The 14,958-nt window shown below is 44.4% G+C and overlaps 1 protein-coding gene across 2 annotated transcripts in view; it reads left to right on the forward strand.

The window, feature by feature from the left end:
* The first annotated feature begins 66 nt into the window (after positions 1-66).
* LOC106609203 (metabotropic glutamate receptor 8) overlaps positions 67-14,958 on the forward strand; it is a 264,733-nt gene continuing 249,841 nt past the window's right edge. For both annotated transcript variants that reach the window (XM_045721976.1, XM_045721975.1), the window contains exons 1-2: positions 67-203; positions 4,725-5,547. In XM_045721976.1, coding sequence (XP_045577932.1) covers positions 4,993-5,547 — 555 coding nt within the window. In that variant the 5' untranslated portion in view covers positions 67-203; positions 4,725-4,992. The remainder of the gene's footprint in view (positions 204-4,724; positions 5,548-14,958) is intronic.

Raw genomic sequence — 14,958 nt, forward strand, 5'->3', positions numbered from 1 at the left:
GAGAGAGAGAGAGAGAGAGTTGGGAGACCAATCGCTGCCGGTGGGTGTTTTTTTTGTGATTCATTTTGGCGGAGACGCGCGCTCGCTGCTTGGCTGGATGGCTGCATGCGCTGTCCCTTTCAGCACCGAAAACCAGAGGCGCGTGCATCTGTGAGTGGGATGCGAAGGCGCGAGGAACCCTCAATCAAGTCACGGAAAAGCAGGTAGGCATTTTTTTTTAAATTACATATTTCGTTTCATAGTTTTCGTGTCTGAGAAGGTCCCATCAAACATCATTCTTCCAGGTTTCCCCAATCTTCCTCTATCTGAAGAATCCATCGCTCTTCCCCCATCTGCATTTTTTTTCTCCCTCATTGTTAAATTAATTACCCTCGATGGTTCTGCAAATTAGCCCGTAAATAACTATTTATCCTTTCATTATCGATATGCATAGTTGATGTTGACAGTCCACACTGTATCATTAGTCAGTTGTGACCTGTAGCTAAATGAGAGGGTTCGGGTTTGGGAAAGGAAAGGAAACTGCTGAGCTCCGCAACGAAGTTCCGATATTGACCCAAAAGGAATGCGCTCTCTGCTCTGTTCCGCGCGCCAAGAAACAGCATCCCCTCTGATGGCATTTAGGAACGATCCATACATCTGATCTTATCCGTAGCCCAAACGTCTTGTTTTGTGATATAATTAGTTGTAATTAATATGAGAAAATTAGATGCAAATAATTGGGATATGAATAGTGTGATTTTTCAGAGCTCACTGAAAAAGGACGCATTATTTCACACACATGAACGACGCTGTCTCAATCTCTAGACGCAAAAATGTTATATTGAAAAAAAAAAAACATTATGGTTTGATAACGTTTTTATCTAATTAAATGTAGCCTACCATGAAGACATCATTAGGTCGTTATTTCTCTTTGGAGCACAAACCAGATTTGTATTCCACAGCCGCCTGCTTCATGCCACTGCTTTAATCAGTCGTGTGTTTCAGAGGGTGGTGGTGTACCCCACATTGAACCCGATCTATCCCCGCAACAAATCATACTAACACACCACTTCCACCACGTCTTCTGTAGGGAGTTCCGTTGCTTCTCTCATCTGCCAGAACGGGTCAAGGGAATTGGAGGATCACAAGTCAATTTCGTGGGGAACCGTTGGGGGGATTTGGGATGTGTTTGATTCGTTCCCGTTTGTTGGTGTCTTTACCTGCCTGTGATCTGAATGCAAAAAAAAACAGATGTCATATACAACGTGTGCGGTGAGAGGTGGGAAACGAATGAGGAGGGGGAGGAACGGGCGGGGAGAGGGGAGAGAGAAACGAGCAGAGGGAGGGGGAGAAAATAGCAGAGAGAGAGAGAGAGAGAGAGAGAGAGAGGCGAAAAAGAGAGAAAAGCCATCAGTTTGTGGAAAGAGCAGTGCGCTTTCCAGAGAACGTCTCTGTACATGAGAAAACCTAATATAATGACCGGTAGAGCGGATGGTGCAGCCTGACACCTAGTGATTTGTGTAAATTAAAAAGTGAAATGTGCCAGCCTCTGCCTCGCAGGGTAATACTCCCTTCATCTTACTGCCAACAATAACGATCACACTGCTGGAATTTCCACCGTTCTGTCAATTCTCTCTTATTAGTGAGTCACACGTTCCAACCCGAGCAGGATCGAAAGTGATAACGTTTTATTGCAGAAGTGAAATACAATTCTGTAAAAGAAAACAATATGTTGAAAGATCCATTCTTACACTGTAAACCCCAAGCCATTATTAACTCAAATACTTCTAGTAAGTCGAACTCAAAGTCAATGAAAATACATTATTACTTAAAATGTTTATGTGGTACTGACTCAAAACTAAATGAGAAATCACATCAGCTCTATTTAAAAAAAAGTTATTATAACAAATAACAACAAAATGACCTTTTCCCAGCATGCTCTACTGCAGGTCGATTTAAAAAAAAAATGTTTTTAATATCTGTGTTTTTGAATGTAGGTTGAGGGATGGATTGATAGATACATCTTATGCTAAATAAAGATAAATAACATATTTTTTTCAAAAATAATCTAATAATTTTTTGCACTACCTTACTGAAATGGTTGTTCCAGCTGAAATGGCTTAGGTAGTCTCCTCATTATGTTGGAGTGTCGTTGAATAAGAATTGCAACTGTTGAATAGCCCATCTCTGGCTGGTTTCCAATAGGAAGTACGCGTCACTTTGCAAGCCAGCGTAATGTGACATGCAGTTAGCGTTGCAAAGTTCTTGAGAATATCCCAGGTTTTCCAGAAATTGTGGTTGGAAGATTCCTGGAAATCCTTCAACCAGGATTTTTTTTTAAATCTGGGAAAGTAACTGGAATTTTGTTCAGCCTCAAAACAAGGCCTTATGTATTGTCATAAAGAGTTTAATTATAATAACATTCACCTAGGAACTCACTTGATGAAGACCACAGGACTGAAATGGAATGAATTCAACAACCATGTCTCTGTCACTAACAATACAGTCATCGGTGGTAACTACAATTCACTCGAAAAGGCAAGGCACACTGGGAAATTATAGTGGATGCGTGGCTTAGTGGGGGCGTTACTCAAAATGTTCAAGCTGATACAACTCAAATCTGGAACCCCTACAGGCTCACAGTGACTATAGTTTTGAGTAAAGACTACACAATTACTGTACTCAAATATATTAAGTGCAATGGATTTCCTCAAAAGTTTTGAGTAAAGACAGCACATTGGGGTTTACAGTGTACGCATGAATACAGCCTGAATAGCCAATTAGGAATATAACCTAGCCATAAAAGTGTACTGTTTTATATTAAAATGCGTGTGCCTTACCCAAGTACATTATATATATATATTGTTTTGTTAAAGTGCTTGGTAAAGTGCTATAGTAATGTTATCCTTTCAAGGTAAATGATTCATATATTTCCTAAGAGTATAGTTAGCAACCATACACTGAGTGTACAAAACATTATGAACACCTGCTCTTTCCATGACAGACTGACCAAGTGAATCGAGGTGAAGCTAGGATCCCTTATTGATGTCACTTGTTAAATCCACCTCAATCAGTGTAAATGAAGGGAAGGAGACAGGTTAAATAGGATTTATAGGCCTTGAGACACTTGAGACATGGATTGTGTGTGGGTGCCATTCAGAGAGTGAATGGGCAAGACAAAATATTTAAATGCCTTTGAACGGGGTATGGTAGTACGTGCAAGGCGCACCGGGTTTGTGTTAAGAACTGCAACGCTGCTGGGTTTTTCACGCTCAACAGTTTCCCGTATGTTTCAAGAATGGTCCACCACCCAAAGGACATCCAGCCAACTTGACACAACTGTGGGAAGCATTGGAGTCAACATGGGCCAGCAACCCTGTGGAACGCTTTCAACATATTTTAGAGGCCATGCCCCGATGAATTGAGGCTGTTCTGAGGGCAAAAAGGCTGTTCTGAGGGCCACTCAATATTAGGAATGTTTTCGATTTTTTTTTTGTACACTCAATGTATGTGAAAGTCCTGGATGTGTGGAAAGGTGATATTGATATGTATGGAAATATGGGTACATGGAGGGGCAGGGAGGGAGAAATATTGCCACGATGTCCCGAATATACATTAGGCTATTTATATGCAATGATGCAGCAGTTCCCTAGCATCTCAGCATCCCAGAAATGCGCAGCCGGTTCAGCCCACACAAGCATACTGCGCAGCATCTGTGCCTTTTGGAACGCACACGGACGCGCGCAAAAGTGGTCATGTCGCGCAGGAGGAAGTTTAGACTTATTTAGCCAATACTGCCATATGTACAGTATTGCTACGAATGTGAAACTCATTGATATTTCCACATTGTGATGTTGTTAATATGCTCTTCTATCCAACTCAGATGAATATCCACACATTTGACTATTTTGGGGAAGCGGGTGTGGTCAAACCATAACCGGTCAAACACACTATTAGGAAGGCCCTCTTCCTCTCTCTCGGTGATTGTCTTTTCCTCATGCCTTTGTTTTGTCTGAGGAATATTGATGTGATGTGATATGATATGAATGCTAAAAGTTAATTAGTGGGCTACAGATAAACTAGGCCGGCCAGTGGATATTATATTTTGAGGTAAAGAGGGCACCCAGTAGCCTAATCTGATTGGCCAGCAATGACATCACTTCCATTCGTGAAGGAAGTCCAAAGCGGGAATTAGACCAGCAAGAAAACAAAAGAGAGTTACTCCAAAACCTGCTCCACGAAAGCCTTGCCGCTTCTCACTGACTCACATACTAGGATGGCTTGCTACATCATTACTGTACTGTTTCTGATGATAATGATTAGGTAGCTGAGGTGACACCTTCCAGGTTTGGATTCCCATGCAGCTGTCAGTCAAACAGGTGTAGAACCAGTAGATGTTCACTGAGTGACTGAATGATTACACACTGAGTAACCTTCACTCTGTCCACGTGAATAATTCATTCTGGAGCGTTGTTGATGTGTTTGACAGGCTTGGCACTTTGTGTTTGACAGGCTTGGCACTGGCGGATAGGATGGACTTGTCAGCGGGATAGGATTGGCGGTTGTGGGTGTGTGTGTGTGTGTGTGTGTGTGTGTGTGTGTGTGTGTGTGTGTGTGTGTGTGTGTGTGTGTGTGTGTGTGTGTGTGTGTGTGTGTGTGAGGGAGGGAGGGACTGTGTGTGCTACCCAGTAGATGGCTGACTGAGGCACTGACTGCTTTGTGTTCTCTGTGTGTGTATCTTCCAGGGTCTGCTGAAGATGTGAGTTCAGGATTATCATCACTGCAGCTGCACTTACCTCCTCTACTAGTCTCTCTGTCTCTATCTCTCTCTCTCTCTCTCTCCTCTACTGGGACATGCATGCCTCATGGGCCCGGGACATCTTAGAGCGGCCTGCTAACTCCTTCCCGAACTCCTCCCCCGGGGGACTGACGCCCTTTCACCTATGATCCCGCCCACACTCTCCACCGTAACTTCTCAGTAACTCCTCCCACAACCGCCATCCAACTGTTACCATGGTGTTGTCGGAACCCCAACGCCTTCCTTCCCTCCTCGCCGCAGGCCACTTCCTTTTCCACTTCCTTACCTCATGTTCCTGGCTCCTCCCCCTGGCCTCCCCTCAGCGAATCACGGACCCCGCCATCGGCACTGCGCCCAATCAGGAGTACGCCCACTCCATCCGATTGGAAGGCGACATCATCCTGGGCGGCCTGTTCCCGGTGCACTCCCGGGGGGGCGGCGGCGTGCCCTGCGGGGAACTAAAGAAGGAGAAAGGGATCCATCGTCTTGAGGCCATGATGTTTGCCATCGACCTGATCAACAAGGACACGGAGCTGCTCCCCAACATCACCCTGGGGGCCCGGATCCTGGACACCTGCTCCAGAGACACCTACGCCCTGGAGCAGTCGCTGACCTTTGTCCAAGCCCTCATCGAGAAGGACGGCTCGGACGTACGCTGTGCCAACGGCGACCTGCCCATCTTCGCCAAGCCTGATAAGATCGTGGGGGTGATCGGGGCGGCGGCCAGCTCCGTGTCCATCATGGTTGCCAATATACTGAGGCTGTTCAAGGTAAGGACACTGGAACGGGTCTGGGTTGGTTTCTGGTTGGTCTGGGTTAGTTTGACTTGAGTTTGGTTGGGTTAGTCAGGCTGGGTCTGGGTTAGTTTGACTTGAGTTTGGTTGGGTTAGTCAGGCTGGGTCTGGGTTAGATTGACTTGAGTTTGGTTGGGTTAGTCAGGCTGGGTCTGGGTTAGATTGACTTGAGTTTGGTTGGTTTAGTCAGGCTGGTCTGGGTTAATGTTTTTATCAGGCTGGGTCTGGGTTAGATTGACTTGAGTTTGGTTGGTTTAGTCAGGCTGGGTCTGGGTTAGATTGACTTGAGTTTGGTTGGTTTAGTCAGGCTGGGTCTGGGTTAGATTGACTTGAGTTTGGTTGGTTTAGTCAGGCTGGGTCTGGGTTAGATTGACTTGAGTTTGGTTGGGTTAGTCAGGCTGGGTCTGGTTTAAGAACCCTGCTAGTTTCAGTGTTGGTGATGTCATGGTTTGTGTTTACATTGATGTCGGAGCCATACCGTGGATATTTGTGTTGTGTTCGTGCGGATACTATTGCACTGTGTGTGTAGGTGTTGAACACCAGCCACTGTGTGTTGGATGTAGGGGGTCTCTTTACAGTAAATGGAGTATATTGCCGGCTGCCAGGGACTGGGCTTCATCATGGCTATCTCCCCTCCTCCTCCTCCTTTTATCCTCTCCTCCTCAGATGGATGCTCATTGTTCCAACAGGATATTACCCTGACCTGTGTGTGTGTGTGTGTGTGTGTGTGTGTGTGTGTGTGTGTGTGTGTCTGTCAGTCAGAGCCATTATTGTGTTCTCAGCCTGGCTTCTGACATTGATTCTCTGGTATTACACACGGAGACGCCACTTCAGCAAGCCGTGCTCTCTCACTACTGCAGGCAGATAAAGTTAACCAATTAAAATGCAATCAATCTTATTGAAGAATACTCCACTTCACTCTGCCCCCAGCCCAGGGGACTGTGTGTGTGTGTGTGTGTGTGTGTGTGTGTGTGTATGAGGTTTTGGTCATGGGAGTTTGCTGTTAAAATTGGATCTATGCTAGACTGGTCTAGACTGGGCTTTCTAGAACATGGAGAAACAATGAAATCAATTACCGTCTAGGGTACAAAAGCCAATTAATGGTAGAGTGGTTGGAACAGAGGAGTGTGTGTATACGAGCACAAGAGTGTGTGTGTTGCCGCCATCATTAGTTGAACAAGGTTGAACGATGCGAGTGCAATGTGGAAATATGCGCCTCCTAATGATCCATGTGACATTCTCAGCCATACACCTTTATCTTTTTTCTCTCTCTTCTCGCTCTCTTTTATTTTCTCTCTCTTCTCTCTCTCTTTTTCATTTTCTCTCTCTCTCTCTCTCTCTCTCATATGTATCCTTTTTCTCACCATATCACTGCCGTGGTTCTGCGTGAGCGGCAGTGCTGTATTCTAACTCTGCATAATAATATTAAACATGATTTAGGAAGGAATATGTCATGGAAACGGCACACACAGGGACTTGATTTTGGGTCGCTACGCATAGCTCTCATTCTTCTAATAGGATTTAGAGCAGGGGATTGGTAGGCTTGTGTGTGTGTCTGTCTGTGTTTTTGCATTGTAGCATTTGTGTGTATGTGTGTGTGTGTGTGTGTGTGTGTGTGTGTGTGTGTATGTATGTATACACTGAGTGTACAAAACATTAAGAACACCATCATAATATTGGGTTGCACCCCCCGACTCCGACCCCACAGGGATGCTGGTCCATTTTGACTCCAATGCTTCCCACATTTGTGTCAAGTTGGCTGGATGTCCTTTGGCTGGTGGACCATTCTTGATACATACAGGAAACTGTTGAGCATGAAAAACCCAGCAGCATTGCAGTTCTTGACACAAACCGGTGCGCCTGGCACCTACTACCATACCCCGTTGAAAGGCACTTAAATCACCCTCTGAATGGCACACATACACAATACATCATCGACTCTGGTTGAAGTGGATTTAACAAGTGACATCAATAAGAGATCATAGCTTTCACCTGGATTCCCCTGGTCAGTCTATGTCATGGAAAGACCAGATGTTGTTAATGTTTTGTACACTTAATGTATGTGTGTGTGTTAATGTTTGTCTCTCTGCGTGTGTGTGTGTGTGTGTGCATTGTAGCGTATCTTTGTGTGTGTGTGTGTGTCTGTGTGTCTGGAAGGATGGATTGTGCTCCATATCACATTACTATGTAGATGCTTTATCTGCTGCTTCATGTCTCATGAGTGATGCAGTGTGTGTTGCCGTCTGGAAATAGCATGTTGGAGAAGATGTCATACTGGGTGGCATGGGCCAGCTAATCTCCCCACTGGAGCCCCCAGACTCCCTTAGTCAGCACAGAGGAGAACCCAGATGCATTGAGCAGCATGGTAAACCCAAATGGGGAAACCCAGTGATGGTGGAAACTGTGAGGAATTACATCCAAGATGGAGGTTGATGGATGGAGGTTCCTGCCCCGGATATTTCAAACACATACTCTCCCACTCAGCCCGGAGTTCTTCACATCCTAACAACAACCAGGAGATCTTATTAGAGAGGAGAGACCGACTGCTTCCCAAATGGCACCCTATTCCCTATGTAGTGCACTACTTTTGACCGGGGCCCATAGGGCTCTGGTGAAAAGTAGTGGACTGCTTAGGGAATAGGTGGGACACAGACATAGACTCTCTCTGCCTGTCTCAAATAAGAGGAGAACCCAGATGCACCTATCAGACACTACCAGCATGGTGGTGGTGGAAACTGGGAGAAATTAGATGGAGGATGGATGTATGGACGTTCCAGCCCCGGATACCCCAACCAGACACAACCGTTTCCCTCCACTAACCCTTCCTCCTTGCTGCTCCATGTTTCACCCCCTGTCTCTCTACAGAGCAGGGCTGGTAGTGGACACAGACTGTGGGTATCTCCTCCCTCCGTTGCCCCCTGTAAGGCAGGTTAACCAGGCCTACACCTGTCCTGCCTGCCTGCCTGGTTGGGTATTGATTGAGAAGCTCCAGAGGGGCCAGGTTGGTAATTATACTGTAGATTATTAGATCAATGGGACTCTGGATCACTGTGTAGACAGGTTTGGGATCCATTCTATTCCAACCATTTCAATTGAAGAAAAGGTCAGATAGAACGGGAACGTTAGTGATGTCTTTTCCCATAATTTCCCCGTGCTATTCAAAATGCATTCATGTTTGGGGAGGAATAAGGGGTGTCTGTGTGTGCATGCGTGCGTTGGGGCACGAGTGCATGTGTGTGTCAAGGTTTAAGAGATAACGCGACACTCCTACAATGCAGCTTCTGGAGCAGTATTATCTGCTGCGATGTATGATATTACCCAGAGTCTCAGTATTACTGTGTTACTATCGTCTCATAGGATGAGGAGAAGATCGTTTCTCTGTTGCCTGAGCTGGATTTCCTAGTCTGTCCATGAATCTCTCTGCTCCCAACTGCCAAGAGGTAAGAGGATTGAGGGGGTGTAAGGGAATGATTATTTCAGAGTCTTGCTGAGAATCAAATTGGCGAGAGCAAATATTTTCAGGCCCCCGGAACATCATGCACTCTGTAGTTGAACTAAGAACACGTCGATAAAAGAGGATCATTTCAAAGACTGCTCAGTGAATTATTAACCAATTGTGTTGCTCCATAACACTCCGAAGACAACAATTAGATTGGAATGGAATTAACAAATACATGCTCATGAGTCATACATGGCACATAGAGGTCATCGTGACGATTTCGCCCTCTGCATTGAAAAGTTTAAAGGACAGAGTTACAGACGGCCACAAGGCAAGACTTCTGAGGATGTGATTCGACAGGTCCAGACAGAAAGTGTGCTAATATGTGTCTGTTTTACTGTGAACTGAGTTAGGAAGGGAGAGAGAGGAAGAGAGAGCGATTTAGAGACGGAGAGAAGAGAGGGATAGAAGAGAGAGATTGAGATCAACAGAGAGAAATAGGGAGAGTGTCTCTCTCAGGAGTCTCAGGACTCTGATGATTGTGCTGTTGATCTCCTTAATGATGAGAGAATTATGTGGCTGATAATGAAGCCAGGGGTTCTTCACAACAACAACAACAACAACAACAACCATGAGATCTCATTAGAGAGGAACGACTGTCTGCTTCCCAAATGGCACCCTATTCCCTAAGCAGTCCACTACTTTTGACCAGAGCCCTATGGGCCCTGGTCAAAAGTAGTGGACTGCTTAGGGAATAGGGGGGGACACAGACGGAGACTCTCTCTGCCTGTCTCAAACAAGATGGCCGCCACACCATAGAGAGCGAAGACCAGGCCCTCACTAACGAGGAGAGCTCTAATTTTACGTCTGAAATTATTTATTTTCAGCCAGGTTGACGTACTGATGATTCATCAAACGAGCCCCGCTGGCAACACACTCATGAACACACGCACGCACGCACGCACGCACGCACGCACGCACACACACATACACACACACACACACACACAGTTTTTTGAGTGAAGTTTGTTTACGTGATAAGTTATGATGTGTCTACCAGTTCCTCCTCAAGCTCTTTGAGAGTGAGTCGAGGTCACCAGAGTTTGTTTTTATAATCAATCTGATTCTGGAAAAGCCTGGTGGTAGAATGTGTGTTTGGGGCAACTATCCCTTTAAGAGAATGGGGGTAACAAGTGTTTTTGGGTCAGGTCTGTAAGGAAGTTGTGTAAGGGGTGTGAGAGTAGTGTGTTTGGGCTAAGTGTGTCACGACTCACGAGTGTGTGTAACGCGTTTTGTGTGAGGAGATTGTGCAATGGGTGTGAATGAAATATGTGTGTGATTGTCAGGAGTGCATTTGGGGTGCAGGTGTTAGGTTTATGTGTTTGTCTGTGTTTGTGCGTATATGGATGTAGGATGTGTGTTTGAGGATTGTGTGCGTTTTAAAAGTCTCTGTCAGGAGTGTTCTTGGTCTGCTTGCGTAAAAAGTGTGTGTTAGTAGTGTTCTTGGGCTGCGTGTGTAAGACGTGTGTGTGTGTGTGTGTTAGCATCGTGCTTGGTCTGTGTGTGTAAGAAGTGTGTGTGTGTGTGTGTGTGTGTGTGTGTGTTAGCAGTGTCCTTGGTCTGTGTGTGTTAGAAGTGGGTCTGGGCTGTTCTCTGAGACTTGTCACCTGCCTCTAAGGAGGGCCCCCTCTAAGGAGGGCCCCCAGGGTTGAGGAGGAGATGTGTAAAATGACTCCGTAGGCTGCCTCTTATAAACCGCCTGTCAGAGTGACACATGCTCCCCATGCATGGCTTTTGCCTGAGAGAAAAACTGTCTGGTTATTATTGTGCAGTATATCTCTATGGGTAGTCCAAGCAAGACGGTCAGGGCAAGTGACTGCACTGTGTTATGTCTTCTTAACGTTATGCTGTATATCTATGGTATATGGACAGTCAAAGCAAGATGGTTGCATGGCATGAACAAGAGCTTTGTTTTTTTGTTGCTGAACAACGTAAGGAGACTAATGGGAGTTTGATACTCAATGGTTGGTTCTCTTGGTTGCCATGAGTGATGGAATAGTCCCAAAGTGCAAACCCCAAGCTAAATCACCCTCACCTCTGTACTTTACAAGTTATTTGAAAATATTCAAATTCTGTACTTGACCCAGGTTTTGTGCACTGGCTCCTACTGGCTCCTAGGGCTTTGTTAGAATACAGGGAAAGAGGGGAACAAGAGGGTTGGAAGAGAATGAGGGGAAAAGAAGGGAAGAAAGATGAACTCTCCTCTCTTTTCCCAACCTCCTGTCCAGAGGGAGCTGTTTCTATGTTTTATCAGCACCCCAGAATTATTTTTAAAAGGGTTGTGGGAAAACATGGAAACAACATTAGTGGACGAGGAGAGCGAGAGCTGAAAATAGGCTGTGAATACTTAAATAGAGGTTAAATGGTGGTTGGCAGCACGGCACTATGGTTTGCATCATTCACAGTTGCCAAATATGTCTAAAGCTAGTGTATAGGACCTGTTTCAAATGATCCCCTTTACATAGCTACATAGCTATCCCCTTTACATAGCTACTCCATATTCACACTCGCTCTGGAATGGGAAAAATATCCTTTCTATTTTATTCAGCTATGTTCAACTATGTTCTTTTACTAGAAAATCATATCATATAAAATAATGTCAGGGGACTTACATCCTGTCTGCTAAATGAACAAGCCTACAGCCAATAGCATGGCACATAGCCAGAAAACATAGGCCAACTCATATTGTGTTCTTCTGAAATACATTTTCTTCATATCATAATGTTTCTTTAGACCTGCCTAAAATAAATAATGGATTTACTGTGTTTTTTCAATTGAGTTATTAGACTTTTAAAAATGTAGATGTTCCAAAGGCGTGCCGCATCAGCAGCTTGTACGCGTGGAGGCCCGGAGATGCTAAACGTGTTTATGTTAATTAACGGTCAATTACCGTGAGACCGGCAGCCTGACAATAACCGGCTGACAAAATGTCATGACCACCACAGCCCTAGTGTAGACTTTGGCTTGCCTCCAGAAACATAACACTGAAGTCCGAAACGGACAGAGTCGCCACAAAATGTTGTCATAATATATGCATTCTCCTGTTCTCGCAGAAGCCATTTCCGGACTCGTACAGGAATGGCGTCATCAGGATGCCTATGTATATGTATATTCTTCCTCTCTATTATCCCTCTATCGCATAGCCCTCTGTCAATGGATGGATTGACTGATTTACAGTGCCTTCGGAAAGAATTCAGACCCCTTGACTTTTTCCACATTTTGTTAGGTTACAGCCTTATTCTAAAACGTATTAAATCAAACAATGCCCTCAGAAATCTACACACAATACCCCATAATGACAAAGCGAAAACAGTAATTTTTTATATTTTTTTTGCAAATGTATTAAAAAACAAACAGAAATACCTTTACATAAGTATTCAGACCCTTTGCTATGAGACTCGAAATTGAGCTCAGGTGCATCCTGTTTCCATTGATCATCCTTGAGATGTTTCTACAACTTGATTGGAGTCCACCTGTGGTAAATTCAATTGATTGGACATGATTTGGAAAGGCACACACCTGTCTATATAAGGTCCCACAGTTGACAGTGCATGTCAGAGCAAAAACCAAGCCATGAGGTCGAAAGAATTGTCCGTAGAGCTCCGAGACAGGATTGTGTCGAGGCACAGATCTGGGGAAGGGTACCAAAACATTTCTGCAGCATTGAAGGTCCCCAAGAACACAGTGGCCTCCATCATTCTTAAATTTGAAGAAGTTTAGAACCACCAAGACTCTTCCTAGAGCTGGCCGCCTCGCTCCCCATCCAACCTGACAGAGCTTGAGAGGATCTGCAGAGAAGAATGGGAGAAACTCCCCAAATTACAGGGGAGCCAAGCTTGTAGCATCATACCCAAGAAGGCTCGCGGCTGTAATTGCTGCCAAAGGGGCTTCAACAAAGTACTGAGTAAAGGGTCTGAATACTTATGTAAATGTAATATTTCAGCGGTTTATTTTTAATCAAATTTGCAAAAATGTCTAAAAACCTGTTTTTGCTTCGTCATTATGGGGCATTGTGTGTAGATTGATGAGGGGAAAAAATGATTTAATAAATTATAGAATAAGGCTGTAACCTAACAAAATGTGGAAAAAGTCAAGGGAACTAAATACTTTCCGATAGCACTGTATATGCAGAGACTGAGGGAATATGTAACAGACAGGTATATCTAGTACACAAAATCTGACCTCCTTTTTCACCCAATCCACTTTGAGACAAAATATAGGGTTCTTCATAACTATCTTTAAGAGCAGAGCTGTGTGTGTGTGTGTGTGTGTGTGTGTGTGTGTGTGTGTGTGTGTGTGTGTGTGTGTGTGTGTGTGTGTGTGTGTGTGTGTGTGTGTGTGTGTGTGTGTGTGTGTGTGTGCGTAGCTATAGAAAGAGACTGGTGAGACCCAGAGAGCAGAATAGGAAAAGTTAAGAAAGCCTCTAAACTGTGTTGGCCTTGTCCATGTATTTTTAACTCTCTGTCTTTTTGGATCTGTGTGAATAATGCATAGAGGGAGAGAAGGAATAGCCAATAAGTGTTAGAGTTTAATAGCCTTTGTGGCAGAGCAGGGCCCCACTGTGCCTCAGGGGCGACCCCTCTTTCATCCATCCACCCCTTCCTCCCTTCCTGATCTCTCCATCCCTCCCTCCTTCACAGGCTACCTAGGGACCTGTGTGGCTTGCCGAAGTCGACTAGGCGAACCGAAGGGTTGCGTTCACGTACTCCCTTAAAGGAACGCTCCACCCAAAGACTATCTTTTGGTATTTGTTTCATTAGTCCATTGTTGACATAGTCCCAAAATGTTTTGCTTGTCACCAATCAGGTTTTAAACATATAGAACTTTTAAAATACGGAAATCATCCCTGTATGATGCATTTTGCATCATATGATGCTGCGTTTTGCATCACAGGATGCAAAATGAATCATACAGGGATGATTTCTGAATTTTGAAAGCTACATATCTTAAACTTGATTGGTGACAAGCAAAACATTTTTGGACTATGTCAACAATGGACTAATGAAACAAATTCCAAAAGATAGTTTTCGGGTGGAATTTTCTTTTAAAAGACCTTGGCTTGAAAATATTACATAAATAATCATATTATTTTACTATAAAATCATATAATATAAAATAATGACAGGGGACTTACAAGCATATCTTGTCTGCTAAATGAACAAGCCTACAGTCCATAGCATGGCACATAGCCAAATCAAATTTTATTGGTCACATACACATGGTTAGCAGATGTTAATGCGAGTGTAGCGAAATGCTTGTGAGTCCCCTGCCATTATTTTATATTATATGATTTTATAGTAAAATATATAATTGAACTTAGCTGAATAAAATAGAAAGGATATTTTCCCCATTCCAGAGCGAGTGTGAATATAAAGTAGCTATGTTGAGCGTAAAAGTGATCATTTGAAACAGGTCCTATACGCTAGATTTAGAGATATTTGGCAACTTTGGTTGTGAATGATGCAAATAATGTAGATGTTCGATCAGCAGCTTGTATGCGTGGAGGCCCGGAGATGCTAAACGTGTTTATGTTAATTAACGGTCAATTACTGTGAGCCCGGCAGTCTTTAGCTTGACAATAACCGGCTGACAAAATGTCATGACCGCCACAGCCCTAGTGTAGACTTCGGCTTGCCTCCAGAATTTTTTTTGGTGAGCCCGAACAGCTGAAAAATCCCTCGCCGAAGTCCAAAACGAACAAAATGTCATAATATATGCAAACTCTTCGAAACTGTTTCGGCTGGGAAACACGTGGGCACCTTAAGGATGACATCACCAAAGACCAGGGTACCCTCAGGCAGGGAGGTAGGGAGGGAGAGACAGGGGGAGGGAGGGATGGAGGGAGAGAGGGGGGAAGAGGTAGAGCGAGAGGAAAAGAAGGAGTTTTC

The sequence above is a fragment of the Salmo salar genome, chromosome ssa07 (genome assembly GCF_905237065.1).
Source record: "Salmo salar chromosome ssa07, Ssal_v3.1, whole genome shotgun sequence".
NCBI classification, from domain to species: Eukaryota; Metazoa; Chordata; class Actinopteri; order Salmoniformes; family Salmonidae; genus Salmo; species Salmo salar.